The sequence below is a fragment of the Anas acuta genome, chromosome 4 (assembly GCF_963932015.1).
Source record: "Anas acuta chromosome 4, bAnaAcu1.1, whole genome shotgun sequence".
NCBI lineage: Eukaryota > Metazoa > Chordata > Aves > Anseriformes > Anatidae > Anas > Anas acuta.
In genome coordinates, this window is record NC_088982.1 from 26,656,354 (window position 1) to 26,673,085 (window position 16,732).

The 16,732-nt window shown below is 38.6% G+C and overlaps 1 protein-coding gene across 3 annotated transcripts in view; it reads left to right on the forward strand.

Annotated features, from left to right (window-relative positions):
* ATP10D (ATPase phospholipid transporting 10D (putative)) overlaps positions 1-16,732 on the forward strand; it is a 44,094-nt gene that overhangs the window by 25,343 nt on the left and 2,019 nt on the right. For all 3 annotated transcript variants that reach the window (XM_068680270.1, XM_068680268.1, XM_068680269.1), the window contains exons 11-22: positions 672-860; positions 2,891-3,509; positions 4,412-4,518; positions 5,408-5,534; positions 7,357-7,541; positions 9,214-9,523; positions 10,156-10,232; positions 10,743-10,868; positions 11,348-11,548; positions 13,081-13,161; positions 13,408-13,512; positions 14,533-14,720. In XM_068680270.1, coding sequence (XP_068536371.1) covers positions 672-860; positions 2,891-3,509; positions 4,412-4,518; positions 5,408-5,534; positions 7,357-7,541; positions 9,214-9,523; positions 10,156-10,232; positions 10,743-10,868; positions 11,348-11,548; positions 13,081-13,161; positions 13,408-13,512; positions 14,533-14,720 — 2,315 coding nt within the window. The remainder of the gene's footprint in view (positions 1-671; positions 861-2,890; positions 3,510-4,411; positions 4,519-5,407; positions 5,535-7,356; positions 7,542-9,213; positions 9,524-10,155; positions 10,233-10,742; positions 10,869-11,347; positions 11,549-13,080; positions 13,162-13,407; positions 13,513-14,532; positions 14,721-16,732) is intronic.

Here is a 16,732-nt window from a genome sequence, read left to right on the forward strand (position 1 = left end):
GGTTACAAAGATGTATGCTTTGATTCTTGTTGGTGTGATTCCATGATCACTCCAGCTAAAATGACCGGTTTCATCTTCAATAACAGTTTGTTCTTTTGCCTTAAGAAGTTTCAGGATTTTGTTTTGATTTTAATAAGAAATATCTAGATAACCAATACTTATCCCATTGTACTTAATGGAAATTACCAGGAGTAAAAACTCTGCTTCTTTACCTGAAGGTGTTTAAATAGCATTGGTCTTACTTAATCTCTGTTGAAGTGCCTGTGAAGTAGATCTCTACTGATTATTGTCCAGGCCTGTAGTTTGCTATTTGCAACAAATGGCACAAGGCAGTGAAAAGGTCGGAGTGTTGCTTTATTTCCTAGTATAATCAACTCAGCACCTGACAGGAATGGCTCTTTACTTAGGAAGGAAGTTGTATGAGCATCTAAGCTTCATTTGCCCTTAACTGATTTTATCTCCAGACACTGAGATTATTTCAAAGCTTCTACCATTGGTTTCTTGAATCAGCTGTCATTAGTGTCTGGGGAATGGGGAACAATTATTTTCTTCTGATATAGCATTTTTTAAATAAGTCTAGAAAAAAATTACAACACTGAAATTGTATGTGCAAGAATCATTTGGGACTTCCAGGGTTTATATCCTAATTGACAGTTTTGTTTAATCAATAGGAAACGGATGTTGTACCAGACACACAGCTGCTGGAGAAGTTCAGTCAGATTTCTTCTCATTCCTATCAACAATCAGAAGATGCCATCAGCAAGTTATCTTTGGAGACAGTGTACATCATTGACTTCTTTATTGCTCTGGCAATCTGTAATACTGTTGTAGTTTCAGTCCCCAATCAGCCACGTCAGAAGGTAAGAAAGTATATTCATCTGTATGGGCATGTTTTTAAGGAAACGAGTTCCCTTTTGGTTGATTACAAAAGAAAAAAAAAAACCAATTAACTGGCATTTAAATGCTGGCAAGTTTCTTCCAATGCAGAAAAACTTAGATTGAGTATTTTTCTTCTGCATATAGATTGTAGAATCCTAGAATGGTTTGGGTTGGAAGAGACCTTAAAGACCATCCAGTTACAACCCCTAACACGGGCAGGGACACCTCCCACTAGATCAGGTTGTTCAAAGTCACATCCAGCACGGCCTTGAACACTTCCAGGGATGGGGTATCCACAGCTCCTCTGGGCAACCTGTTCCAGTACCTCACCACCCTCTGAGTGAGTTACTTATATCCAATCTGAATCTACCCTCATAATTCAAAACCACTACCCCTTGTCCTATGACTACACTCCCTAATAAAGGGTTACTCCTATCTTTCCTGTAGGCTCCCTTTAGGTACTGGAAGGCTGGAATAAGGTCTCCTTGGAGTTTTCTCTGGGTTGAACAATCCCAGCTCTCTCAGCCCCTCTTCATAGGAGAGGTGCTGCATCCCTTGCATCATCCTCATGGCCCTCCTCTGGACTGGCTAAACTTTTTAAATGATACCAGTGTGGCTAGAGCACTTGCAGTGAAGGCTGAGGCAAAAAAAAGTTGTTGAATACCTCAGCCTTCTGATATATATATGTATATATAAGTATATATATATACATACATAAATACATATATGTCAGATATAATGATGTCTGTTGACTTCGTCTTTTGAAAAAAAATAAACCTGTGGCATATGCAGAACTAGATTTTGGTGTCCTTGTAGGTAGTCAACCTACACTTATGGCTAGAGATTTTTTCAAAATGTGTAGAAATAAGTACCACATATGTATAAAGAAGCCTAGTATTTCCAGACAAGTCAGCATAGTGGGCAGCCTACAGGTGCATGTGTGGATGGGGCAGCTATGTTAAAAATGTACTACCCAATCTGCATTTAAGAGTGGTGTAGAAGGCTGTACAGGTGAGATTTTCATATTTTTTTTTTTTAGAATAAAATGTCTGGATGACTTGTTAGCAGGGGAAAAGATCTCCAAGTCGTAGCTGGACTGGGAGAAGCAATATGGCACAAGGTTTGAGTTCACAGTTAGGGAATGAAAAAGACAAAGCTCAAGAGAACAAAAGTTTTCAGTGTTCCCTGAGGGAGAGGCGATGAAAGGATGTTCCTAGTCTCTGCCCCCATGATGCTGAATAGAGACACGCTACAACTTGCATGCAGCTGAGGGAGAATTGAAGCCAGTCTTTCATTTCTTGATTCATTTCAGTGGCAAAGGATAACGTGCTTCTTGGTGATAACTCATTCATAGCCCTTCAACAGTAATGAGACATGAATGTCAGCCATGCAGACTTTGTTCCTCATTTGTAAGCTATTAGTGGCCAAAGTGCTTTGCATAACAGTAAACCCATTATTTTGTAACACTGATTGAGGGCAACTGTCTTTTTTAAATTCAGACATGAACAAAAAAAAAAAAAGTATTGGTAAGGTACTGTATTTTAACATTATTTGTAGCTAGCTACTGTGAGGACTATGGAGTTGGTTTATTCTTCACAACTATCTTTCCAACTCAGAACAAGGATTAAAGTGTTTAGTTCCATTTGCCACAACTTTTAAATGTTATAATGTCATACTGCCTGTTCCATTACTTAAGCATTTTTAAAGAGAAGTATTACATGGAATCAGACTTGGAATACACACAGTTTTCAGATCTGAAGTATTTCTACAGTAAAGTGGTTTGAATAGGCGAAGCTCATACAGAACCTATTTTCTCTACTTATGTGGTAATATGTTTAATTGATCTAGCCATTTTTAATATAAGCAATCAAAATAATCCTAAATTTTAAATCACATTTGTTAAGAAATATATATACATTTATTACAAACTATGTGTTTATAAAAAAAAATGTTCTTTAATAAAATAATATGTGACGAATTTAAGATGTATAATTTCTCTTTTCTGTTCCAGATGAGACACTCTTCACTGGGTAGGATGCCTATTAAATCCCTTGAGGAAATCAGGCAGATGTTCCAGCGGTTGTCAGTCCGGAGACTAAGTTCCTCCCCACTTCCAAGCATAAAAGAGTCATCATCTGAAAGCCCAAATAGCTTTGTGAGCAAACTGTCTATTTTCAGAATGAAACTTGCTTCACCTGCTTTGGATGGAGCTGCTCAAAGGGCTGCTGAGCCTCTCAACCCTGACAGCCCAGAAAATCCCCAACTACCCGAAGAACTAGATATGGTGAAAGTAGCTGCAGGCAGCGAACACCATAGTGCTGGGTCATCTATGAAAGGGTCATCTCCCTTACCTAAACTGTGTTATGAAGCTGAGAGTCCAGATGAAGCTGCCTTAGTTCATGCTGCAAGGGCTTATAGATGTGTTTTACAGTCTAGGACTCCTGATCAAGTAACTGTGGACTTCACAGGTCTGGGATCTTTAACATTTCAACTCTTGCATATCCTGCCTTTTGACTCAGTGCGAAAAAGGATGTCAGTGGTGGTTCGGCACCCAGTCTCCAACAAAGTGGTGGTTTACACAAAAGGTGCAGACTCAGTCATGATGGACTTGTTGGGAACTGCATCTGAAGGTATTTGTAGAACTTTTAATTCTTTGCTCACCTTTGTCATTCTTCAGAACAGTTGAAGAGTCTTGAATTTTTAACTGAAGGTACTATAGCAAAAGTATTTCATGTGTATATAAGAAACATGTGCCTACATATATTTAAGCTCAGGAGCTGTTCCAAGGGATTTCTTAATGTTTGGAAAATGATAAAATTCCATCTTTAAAGGTTCACAGTCTGCAGGAGGGAATTTGGTTTCTGTGTTCCATGGCATATCTTAGTGAGGAAGAGGAATGTTCCCATTCCAAGAGCATATTTTAACTAATCCATTATAAAGTCTAGACAAAAAGCCTCTGCAGTCCACAGGGTGAAAAAGTACTTCCAAAGTCTATGTCGTCTTATTAGGAGCATAATTTCACATCTGGAGCTATTCTTCCTTATTTTGACTTTCAAGGTAAACTTGGAATCTAACTCTTGCATGTCCACAGTTAAATGAGTCAAATGCCTCTCTGAACAGTCCACTTAATAATGGATATTTTTTAAAAAGCCTCTCCATGGCTACCCTTTTATCTCCCTCCCACTGAATATATTTATATATTAAATATAAATATATTTAGCTCCCTCCCATTGAATATATAGCTGCTTTGCTGTCTGTGGCCCAGTTCATTTTAGAAAATCGTTTTATTTTAGAAAAATGTTTTGATATGCTAGTGTGTACAAAGACATATCAGTAACAGACTGGTTCCCCTCAGTGCTTGTGCAGATAGGCACACTGCCTCTTGCTAAAGATGCAGTGTCACAGTACATCATAACATTTCTATATTTTTAAATCATATTTAGACCTTCAAAATTTTCTAATAAATTTAGTTTAGAAATGCAAATTTAATTTGCTTTCTTTGCTTTTTTTTTTCTTTTTTTAATAATCGTAGGCACTAAGAATTCAGAAATGGAACAAAAGAAGATTAAAGAGAGAACTCAGAAGCATTTGGATGACTATGCCAGAAGGGGACTGCGCACTCTTTGTATTGCTAAAAAGGTATTGACTTTTTCTTATGTGTTTGCAAGAATGTTTGTTTACAGTCCATGACCAACAGGAGTGGCAGCACCAATGGAGCAGATATCACAACTTCTGAACAGATGCTCCCATTGCCACATTTCATTTATCCTGAAATTCTTTTAGCAGGAATTTTTAAGTTGACACAAATCAATTCGTTCAGTTAGGTTGGCATTGCTGTTGTCAGTTTGAGATGTCAAGATAGCTTAATGGTCTAATTCTAACACTGAGGGTGGAAGGTGACTTGATTTTTTACATGAGTCCTGAGCGGGTCTCCTCATATGAAACTTGTCCTGGTTGGAATTTTTTTGCAGACACAGAAAACAAATTAAGTCAAGCCTGTTTGGGTTTCACACAGTTTGTAGTGTTAAAAGATCTGGATGCAAAACCATGTGATGTTTTGAGATTCCATTTTAAATTAAAGCTGCTCAGAAATAAAAATCCATAGGAGTTGAAAGAGGCAGCAAAACTCTTTACAAACCCTCACCCAAAGTGGAAGCACAGGCTGTGTAGCTGTACAGGCTGTATATAGTTGTGCAGTGATTCTGTGGCTGTGTCAGTGAGGCAATTAAAGAACATAGAGAGTATACTGTGATCCTTAGCCTCCCTGCCTTCCATCTAAATGGAAATATATCAGGCAGCTCCAGCTGCCGGCAAGCTTCTGGTAAGCAACCTGACCTGTGAAGCCTGGCAAAGTAATCGAAAACCATGAATATCATCCTGTCTGTGGGCACCCTGGGGCACACATATACTGTTGGGCTGCCTGGCTAGGTTTAGTATGTGGACAGCAGAGGTGGCTCTGAGGATATTTTGCAGGCACATTTGAAAATGAAATGTAGGTACATCCTGCGTGTTTTCTTTCCCTCTGTAGGTGATGAGCAATGAGGAATATACAGAGTGGTTAAATCATCATTTTCTAGCAGAAACCAGCATTGAGAATAGGGAGGAGCTGCTGCTTGAATCTGCCATCAGGCTTGAGACCAAACTAACTTTGCTTGGTAAGTAGAAAATGCTGTAATTCACAGGAAACTCCTTATGATGGTTATAATCTGAGTTTACCTGCAGAGAGTTGTATGAACCTCAGTTTGTGTAATACGTAGCTTTCTACGGATCCTGAATTTATTGTCACTACTGAATTTTCATAAATCTTGCTGGTAAGTTCATTTGAGTTGCAAAACCAGCTGAAGGCAGCTGTTGATCTTCTATTATTTATAAAGGATAATGCTTTGCTGATTGTTTTATTATTCTTTTTTTCTCCTGTGCTCACTAGACTTTCTAAGTGTCATCATCATAAGCATGTGAAATAGTAGTAAAAAAAACCCCAGGCTTGACAGGGTAAACGCAGGGATCGCACTTCTGGGCATGTTTTTTATCATTGCATATCTACCATGCCCTAAATTAAAGATAGTGAAACTGTCTTCTGTTGGATTAAGAGATCGAGTACCTCAGAAAGGGAGCATTAAGTATACAGAGTGCCCAAGTTGAAACCACTACTTTTTTTCGTCTTCCTTTGATGTCTGACAGTGTCTGTCAGAGGAGCTTGCATCTTCCTTCCTGCCTCTTGTGTTGACTTCTGACTTGCATCAAAATAAAAGGAGAGTGCAGAGCAAGGAGCTGGAGATTTTCATTTCCCAGGTGGCCAGCGGGCATGAGCTCTATGCCCTTGTTGGCAGTTACCTATTAAAGAAATTGCTATAACATCAGAAGTCTGCCTGACCTTTTGGCCCTTAGCCATCCCATGTGACAGTCAGCACTTGATATACTAGTTGCTCACCAGAATCCTTCACTAGAAACACGGTTGGAGGGGAAGCTTTGCTGAGAGTTTTTTTTTTTTTATTGTTTGTCTTTCAGAATGAACCTAGCTATAACTGGCTGAAGTTTCTTTCTGAGAAACTCTCTTAGCTTGAGTATCCCTCAAGCCACACCATGTCTTCTGGTTATGATTTTGTACTGAAAATGTCCTGTACCATATCATAGGCATCGCTGCTTTTCAGAGATGGTTTTGCTTTATGCTGATGTCATGTTACCTTATTGGTAACAGAACAGAAGATTTTTTAAGCTCATTTTAGGGATGCAATTCTGCATACTGTGCACAGCAGAGAAGAGGATATCACTATTAAACATATTTTTGTCAGCAGTCTTTCTATAAGTGCTAAGACACAGCACAGTACAGTTTTACATATTGTCAACTGCAAAGCTGATCCAAGATTCCATTCTCCACTTGTTTTTTTGTCTTCCTCTGCATTGTTTTTTGAGGGGTGGGTTTGTCAGTTTGTTTTTGCCCTTAGACACATATCCATTTTATGTACTAGGAGACATGTCTGGGAGAATATTTTGCCAAGAGCTATTCACCAGGCTTATAAAATCCCTGCCAGAGCTGGGAACCTGGGAGGAGAACCAAGGTATAGGCAACTTGTCCTCTTCAAAGTGGGGCTTAACATAGGAAGGATAAAGATCATAGGTGAAAGAAAGTTTTATGTAGTCTGAAGCTGGAGGGAGTGGGAATAATGGAGTATATCTGTCAGGAGAAGCCTGGGAGTCTGCATCCCACAGCCACTGTGGGTTGAAACAACCATGAGAATGAGAAAAACTTTATTTAGAGGGTCTTGTGAGGAGCTGGAGGCCACTGAGTATGTACAGTGGTTGTATGTCAACAAGCTTGCGTGTGATGGGCTTTGGGACAGAAAGGTGAGGAAGGGGGAGATTCCTAAGCATATCCGTGTAAAGTCGGTTTGGGGTTATGGATACGCATAGGGACCATCTTGCAGGCTTGGTTCTGGAAATATATCAACACTAATCCTTCTGTTTGTCTGAATTAAGGTGCCACTGGCATTGAAGATCGCCTGCAGGACGGTGTTCCAGACACAATACAGGCATTACGGAAAGCGGGAATAAAAATATGGATGCTGACGGGTGACAAGAGAGAAACAGCTGTCAACATTGCCTATGCTTGTAAACTGCTAGAGCCAGATGACAAAATCTTCACTCTCAAATCACAAAGTAGAGTGTGTAGAAAATTACGCTTTTTTTTTTCAATTTATGGGGAGGGTGTTTGGTTTTCTCTACCAAAAAAAATGCAGTCAGACAATATTGCAGGACAATACAGAAAAATAATATATTTTCTGTTTTTCCATCTCACCAAAGATAGCATGATTTATTGGAAGATGGAAATATTAGAAAATTGACGGTTTGCTTATTTGTGGGTAAAATATAATTTATATATATTTCCTTACATAGTCCATAAATGGCCATTAATTATCTTAACTGATTACTTAATTTCTGTTTGTGTTAGGTGAGGGAGTGACACACTTCAAATTTTATTAAACATTTCAGGTGGATGTAAGGTTAGCGATATAAGAGTTACTGTGATGCATATTGTATAAATTAAGTTTTCTGCTGCTTTGTCATACACCCCCTCAACCCCACTTAACTTGCATAAATGTACTAGGAATTGTCTCATTAAAATGCATTGCACAAAGTTTTCAAAAAGAATAATATGCCAACAATTTTATTAGAGAAAAAGCCACCTTCTTTTCACCACACAGTAGTTGCGCCACATGATAAAGAGTGGTTAAAAATGCTGTTGTTTTGGGAGGCAGCTTAATCCTACCTATGCCCTCTTTTGGATGCTTAAAACTACCAGGTTTTCAAAACTTAATTTTTATCAATTTTGGAATTCTTAAGAAAGAAATTGCAAACTCTAACTGGTAAAGTGGACATATGCCCACTGGTATGCCAACAGCTCAGAGCAGAGACATGAAATCTGGGATAGCTTTAAGGGACTGGAAGATTTTTAAGACCTTCTGCTTTTCTTTTTTCTTTACTTGCATGTTTCTTCCAAAATTTATTTGGTATCTGTCATGGGGGATGGTGTGGCACATGGGTAACTGTGGGAAAATAAATTGAAAAAGGAAGATATTTAGTCCAATTATGTTTGATAAAAGCTTTTTTTTCTTATTTCTGTTAGTATTTTCTCCCTTCCATTTTTCCTATTGGGCAAAGAGGATCTTACTTAACAATGTGAATTAGCTCCTCTTGCAGAAGTGCTTGTCTTCCCTCTAACTGGGCTTTGAAATAAAAAAACAGACAGGATTTGACACTGTTGCATTTCAAAGTAAGATAATGAGCAGACATAAGAATATATATTTTTTTCTATATAGTACATGCATTACATATATTTATATAAAAAGTCTTTTGAGCATCTTATACTGCCATGGTTGAAAAACAAAAAAAATGTTTCACAAGGCCAGTTCAGTAATGCATTGCAGCTCGCCTATAAAATGATTTGAAATGCACTTTTGGCTTTACATGCCAAACAAAAGAAATGAAGAGAGTAAAAGTCTTACCCAAAGCTGTATTTATATAACACAATCCTTAATGTTTGTTTGTTTGTTTGTTTCTGGTAGTCCTTGAACATTTTCTGATCCATCGTGAGTGTTTTCACTTCTCCTAATACAATAACCAAACCCAAGCAAAGTTAAATCATGGTCTGTTTTATTAACAACAGACTGCATCCTTTGTGATTTTAAAGGGTTGTTCAGCTTCATGTCTGAATCCTTCTGTTATTCAAATGAAATGCTACACAAGGACAGCAACTGACTTTTTCTCCATATGTGTTTCATAAATTGGAAAGGGAGACTGAATACAAACAGTAAGCTGTCTTTCTCTTGTCTTTAGGATGCTTGTGCTTTGGTGATGAACAAAATTTTAGAAGGCATCCAGAAGAATACTTCTGCCAAAAAAACAAAAAGTCAGAAACTTAGGAATGTCTCTGCAAGTCCCTCTACTCAAGCTACTGGGTTCAGTGCAGGTCTGGTTATTGATGGAAAGACTTTAGAGCATGTCCTTCATGACAGCCTGCAGAATATTTTCTTGGAGCTTACAGAAAAATGTCGAGCTGTAGTCTGCTGCCAAGCCACACCACTGCAGAAGAGTGTCCTGGTCAGACTGGTGCGAAATAAGCTAAAGGCAATGACATTAGCTGTAGGTGAGTCCCATGGTTTCTTTTCTCTGAAAAAAAAAAAACAAAAACGTAGAAGCCATTTTCTTCTTTCCTTTATTTTCCTCTATATCTGTCACAAAATGTACTTACAAGGAAGATAATCCTTTGAATAATAGTTTTCTCTGGCATAAGATGATGTTAGTCTTCTAAGCTAGCAAATTTAGTCCATAAACACACTCATAATAATCCAAAGCAACAAGGACAGCTGCAGTCATGTACAGTGATATGTCTGAAGGGGAAAGTGAGAGGATTTTCTCTGTTGTTCTTCATACAACCCCCAAAATAATGAGGGAAAGAGATGACTGGGTGTGATTTAAAACACACGTACTTTCTGTTCAAGCATACTGACTAAATTCTGACGAAAGGAGCAGCTAATATACCTTTGGAGAATATTGCTCAGCTCAGTCAGGCCTCCCACATACTAATCCTGTTTTCCATAGGGTTTTCTGTAGGCTGCGTTATTGGCTACAAAAATGTTTTTCTCTGAACTCTTTGGTGTTCTGATATATTTGACTTTTCCTGCCACCTCCATGGCAATGTGGTAGCCAGCAGAGCTGCCTCTAGGTCGCATTCCAAGTGAGAGAGCTTAGTTCTGATTTCTCCCCTTTTCTCTGTAGGTGATGGTGCCAATGATGTCAGTATGATCCAGGTGGCTGACACTGGTGTGGGAATCTTGGGCCAAGAAGGCATGCAGGTAGTGTATACAAAGACAGCTGCAAGTGACATCAGAATCCATTTTAAATCTGTTCAGCTTACTCTAGAGGCCCAGTGGCTTCACAGCCCATTACTGTATCCGGGGGGGGCACAGTTTGCATCCTGAGCTCACACCCATGCCTCTGCTCTCATCAGGAGCACACAGAAGCTGAGGCTGCAGGGGTTCAAACTCCAAACAGCAGAGCTTGCTGTTTGAACTCCCCATCATTCATTTCATGCCATGCCCAAGCATCAGTGATTTCTGTGAAGTTGTGTGGTAATAATAAAGACAGACAGCCTCATACGTGCACATGTTGTGTTGGGCTGAGCTGTGTGTGTTAGTGTAAAATGTGGTACAGAGGGTCTCAGATCTGAATGAGGCTAAGGCCATAGTATAACAAATCACAAAAGAAGAGTTTCCAGTAGTACATCAGTTTCTTGCTTGACAGTACTTGAAGTTCATCTTTAACTGTTTGGATGTAACATATCTTTTCCTTTATTTGTCTTGCAGGCTGTGATGGCAAGTGACTTTGCAATCTCTCAGTTTAGACACCTCAGGAAGCTGCTGCTTGTACATGGTCACTGGTGTTATACCAGACTTACCAACATGGTGCTCTACTTCTTCTACAAGAATGTGGTATGTAGCTGTCCCATCCTAGGCAAATCAGTTTTCTTATTTGAAAGTGCTGCAGGGTCTAGTGTAGCTTCATATTATTTTTAAGTTTCTATTGTGAATGAGTTCAAAAAGACATAAAGAGCATGTGTCAAACAGTTTGGTTTCCCATTTACATCTGCAGAGACTAGACACTCCTATTCCTTGGACTGAGTTTTCCACTCAAAGCCATTGTCTAATTCAATTAAAAACTGGGTAACAGGCATTATTTCATGTAGTGGCAGCATGAATATTTAAACAAGCCATGTATCCAGTTTTTAAATGCAAAGATGTGTTCTAGATGAATATAATTTCAAGTGTGGGATTGGCAGGGGCTCTATAGCAATTACACATATTTTTCCACAGATTATGGTAACCAAACCTATGATCTGCCTATTTTCCTCTTGTTTTTAAAACACTTGTCTCTATGGGTAACATTTATCATCTCATCATTAACTTTTCAGGCCTATGTGAACCTCTTGTTCTGGTACCAGTTCTTCTGTGGGTTTTCAGGCACATCAATGACTGACTATTGGATCTTGATTTTATTCAATCTCCTTTTTACATCGGTGCCACCCATCGTTTATGGTGTCTTGGACAAAGATGTGTCTGCAGAGATACTCATGCAGATCCCGCAGCTGTATGTGATGAGCCAGAAATCTGTGGTAGGTTAAAGAATGTTTGGCCTGAAGCAAGTTAAAATGGTCAGCATTTGAGCCATTTCTTTCTTTCCTTCATGGTTCACGTCAGGCAAACATGAAGTTTAAAACCACTTTCTTTGTTAGATCCAGACCTGTACAATGCATGCACAAACAAAAGCTGTTTTTTTCTGCTCTGTGCTTTCTCAGTCACAGACTTTTGACTAAGTAAATGTTACAAGGCCCCAAGATTTGGCCATTTATTTTGGTCTTTGGGATATATACAATGAGCTGAGCAGATGCTTTTGAGGCAACATAATCAAAGTTGCTTCATTACACAGTTGTTTTTCTCTCTGCCTCTTTTCTTTTTTTTTCTTTTTTTCTTTTTTAAGGTTTTATCAGCGCTTTCTCTCTTTTGTCCAGCTCAGCATTGTCTTGCCCTGTGGTTGGAGCTGTTAAGCAGTATATCATTTCTTTTCTTGAATGAAAATAACAGTGAAATAACTGCTTTGAATTAAGTGCAGTGTAAAAGAAAGAGAAATGCTTAAAAGATGTGTGTCATAATATTGCACCATCATATCTTAAGTGCACAGCTCTGTACAAGCTATAAAAGTGGGCAGTAACTTGGATTCATCTTCAGTGATTTAAAGCACTTCCCTGACATGGGCAAAAGAGAAGACTAGTTTTTCATGCCAAAGAGAAGGGTTGAGTGGCTTTTAATCTCTCTTTACTAATTGGAGAGGAAATCTTATGTGACTAGACTGCTCCCCAGTGTGCTTCAATGTAGTGCCTGAAGGAATGGTATATATCAGAGCCAGGGCAAATAAAGCTATAGTTTCATAAGCAGTTGAGCTGTCACAAGTTTGCTGCCACTGAGTAGGTGGAGTAGGCTTGTTACTCCTCATTTTCTCCCATCTTTTCTTTCCTCTACCCATTTTCACCCATGTGGTTAAACTGCCTCCCTTGTGCCAGCTCTGTTGTTCATCAGATCCTTTGAGGAGTCAATTAAACACGCTAAACCAACAAAGTTTTAGTGAGTTTACGGGCAGAAAAGCAAATTGTTTTCTCACATTCTAGTAAGATTAGATTAGTAAGATTAGTTAGCTCACATTACAGTCTGGTAAATACAGAGGAGTCAACCTGCAGAAACTAAGAGACAGAAGCATATGTACAAAAAAGAAGGAAGTGGATTTGGAAGGAAAGCGAGACTTGGCATTCAGTGATGGTAAGTTGCAAGGATAGTTCATTGTCCCCTAGCTCTCTCCCTTCCCTATTACTCACTTAGGTTTGACTCCAGTAGGTCTGTTCTTGGAGAAACAGCTGTAAGATCAGAGTTCACAGATCTAGCTGCTGATTTAAATCCTAGCAGTTAGCTACATATGCCGAGTGAGCTCTTTATTCTTATTATGGAATAAAAGATGCCTCTTTGTTGGGAAACTGGAGTTATTCTGCAGATAATCGTTCTCTGAATCCAAATGAATTCTAAATAAAGCTGCAGCAATTTTTTTAAGTTTGTTCCAGTGACGTTTTGTTGTTTTTTTTTTTTTTTTTTCTTACAGGCCTACTTGCCTTCAACTTTCTGGATAACCTTGCTGGACGCTTTTTACCAAAGTCTTGTTTGCTTTTTTGTGCCTTACTTCGTAAGTGCTGGATATGAAATACTCCTATATGCCTTGACATATTAAAAACTCAGGCAAATTAGAGAAAACAATGCAGTTTTTCATTGTACTTCATCATATATAAATTTGTACTATCAGGATTGTCATAGGAACTGAATTGAGCCGTGTGCATGCAGATGTGTCTGGCATTTAAATTAATAATGCTGCTTTGCATATTAGGACTATAGGTAAAGAATGTATTTAACTGACTGTCATCTTCCCTTACAGACTTACTATGGCTCAGACATAGACATTTTTTCTTTCGGAAATCCTATAAACACAGCAGCTCTCTTCATAATATTGTTGCACCTTCTCATTGAGTGCAAGTCTGTGGTGAGTACTTTGTTTCCTGAAGAGTATATTCCTAACAGAGCGTGCCTACAGCTTTTATTAAAAATTATGGAAGAAAGAGCTTTCTGTATAAAGCTAAACAAGTAGAAAAGGGTTAAAAAGTAAGTATTTTGTTTATATGATCCTGTGAGCTCTCTTAAGCAAGCTGTCATTGGAGCAAACGGTATTACTTGTATGACTAAAATTAACAGAATTTGGTCTCAGAATTACTTGTAGCTAGTAAAGGATCCTGCCTTAATAGGATTCAGTGGGTTTGGGATGTCAGTTTGGTTTTGCAAATGGTAAAACCAACCAGTGATCTGCTTGAGCTTTCATAAGTTCCCAAAGCTTATTTCTAGTAGAATACAATGTCAGCTGTTGATTTGGAATGCTTTAAACTGATGGTCTGCTCTAGAGAAACATTATGTTATAAAAACAACACCTTTATTCATTTATTCGGAATATATGCATAGCATGAGTGTATCCATGCTCTGAATAGGAAAATATTACATAAATGTTTTTATTTGGCATTTTTCTATGTCATCAAACTGACAGACCAATGACAGTGTTGTTTCCGTAGTAACTATTATAGCCATAACTCCAATGAAGAACAGTTAATCAGTGTTTCAAGTAAGATATTTTAGGGCTCATGTCATGTGAAGATCTGCCTCCATTTGCTTGAGAAGGATTTCTGTTCTGCCGGTGAAGGAAGTGGTCATATAAGGCAAATGGCATTATAAAGGCTTCTACAAATGCATCAAAAATTATGTTTTTAGTAGAATTAAAAAATCATAATTAAACAGCTGGTTACCTATTAACAGTAGGAATAAGGTTCAGTTCTTCCTGGTAGTGTTTTGTATGGAATTGGGAATACTGTCTGAACAGATTGATCCTTTGTTACATTAATAACATGTCCTTGGAGGAGGAGTGCGTGTGCATGTTCATGCATGCATGTGCGTATAAGAGTTATGGCTCTTTCTGTTGACAACTTAAATCTGACTTATTTTCTTTTCTGAATTGCAGACGTGGATACATGCAGTAGTTATAGTTGGCAGCATCCTATTTTACTTTATCTTTGCTCTGGCTTTTGGGGCAACCTGCATAACACATAACCCACCATCAAATCCATATTGGATCATGGAAAGGCACATGACAGACCCAGTATTTTACCTCGTCTGCCTCCTGACTACTTGTGTTGCTCTGCTGCCCAGGTATGTTTCTGTTTTATAATCGCAGTTTCCTATTGCTAACAAATTAATTTTCATCAAGTCTTTGCGTACTATAAATCTCTGCCTAAAAGTCATCTTGTCCCCTCACAAAGCAAAGAAAATTTCATAGTTATACAAGAGAAAGTCAGGTGAGGACAGCTCTTTAATGACAAGTCATCAAAGTAAACTGCAGTAAATACAAACTCTTTCATGATTTAAATACTAACTATTGTGTTTGAGTAAAAAACAAAACAACAAACATAATTGCTGTAAAGAGAGTTCATAATTTATAAACAAATCAGATACATTCAGGATCAAAGTTTAAATATGCGCTATACATAGGCTGGGTTGTCTATGTTTATTTGTTAAACCATTTTATGTATGAAATATATGTTATGGATATGTATAAGAACATTTAGAATGACAAATACATGTGCAAGCTTCTTTGTGGGGTAGAAACACACTGACTAGATTCAGAGAGGGAACTGAGGTACATTTTTATCATACCTAACGTGTTTTGCTTCACTGAAGAAGTCATGCCCTAGTTTTGATTACTCATTCAGCTTGGAAAGGCAGGAGCCTTTGGTGAAGCTCCCAGACACTGGCATGCTGAGCAGGTTCACACTTCATTCCAGCAAAAGGACAAGTCATGAGCTGCAAGAAATGTTGTGTGCTTTTCCCTCACCATCTTGCTCTGGCTTCAGGTGTTGACAGCAGAGCCTTTTCTTTCACACACAGATCTCCTTTACATGATAAATAAACAAGCAAATGCTGTTCTAGGACCTTTTATAGAGCTGTAAACAGCCTAGATAGGAGAAAGGTTTTGGGTTGCTGACTGCTTCCAATTTACAAGTATTCCATTTTGAAGAGTGGCAATGTTTTTCATAACAAATTAAATGCAAAGATTTAGACTCAGCAGTAAGATTCTCTGAATCGCTTTCACTTTCCCTGTGCCAATATCCCAGAATATTTATAGCTGTTGTAGCTGGTTCGAGCTCTTCTCAACTGATGATTTGATAGACTTGTAGACTTGTAGCACAGAATGGCTGCTGTCACACGTACATTTTTATTCTTGTTTATTTCTGCTGTAATCTTTTGTAAGATGCTGAAAAGCCTTCACTTAGAACTATGAAGCTAGAGGGTGTTCTACACCTTCTCACCTAAGACTGGGACTTTTCACTGGAGTTTTTAAGGAGTATGTTTCCTACAGAGAGACAGATGTTAAAGTCCTTGTTGAATCTGCAAACTCGCTACAGAAGGCTATGACTTAAACCTTTGCCCAACCTAAGCCACCAGGGAAGTTAGTTCCAATATGAACTAACCGTAGATTTTCCTTACAGAACATCATCGCTATACTGCTATTATATTGCTACTATATTGCTGTTACTGCATGTGATGCTTTATTTCTTTGGTCTTTGCCTTCTTGTTCTTTCTTGGTTCTGTTCAATTCTCTGGCTCCTGGAAAAATTTAGAAAGATTTAGAAAGGTGCTCTGACTACTGTCCCCAGCTTTCTAGGGCTGTATGAGTGCTGTATTATTAATGTGAACCAGCAGTGATAAACATCATCTCAGTCTGAAACATGATTTTTCTAGGCCTGATACATTTCTCTCTATATTCGCACTGTTCGAGGGAAACTCTAAACTGAGCACTGACCTTGATGCCTTTTTTCGGGGGCCTGACTTTATCTGCAGAAATCTCCATTTTCAGTGTAACTGGGACCCTGGCTCTCACCCAAGTTGCAAATGCACATTGCTGCAGCGAGGCTGAGAGAGCTGGGGATGGTCAGCCTGGAGAAGAGAAGACTCCAGGGAGACATTATTGCAGCCTCCCAGTGCCTAAAGAGGATCTACAACAAAAGTGGGGAGGGACTCTTGGTCAGGGAGTAGAGTGATAGGACAAGAGGTTAGAGCTTTAAATTAAAAGAGGGTAGATGCAGATTGTGTGAAGAAATTCTTCACTCAGAGGGTGGTGAGGCACTGGAACAGGTTACCCAGAGAAGCTGTGGATGCCCCAT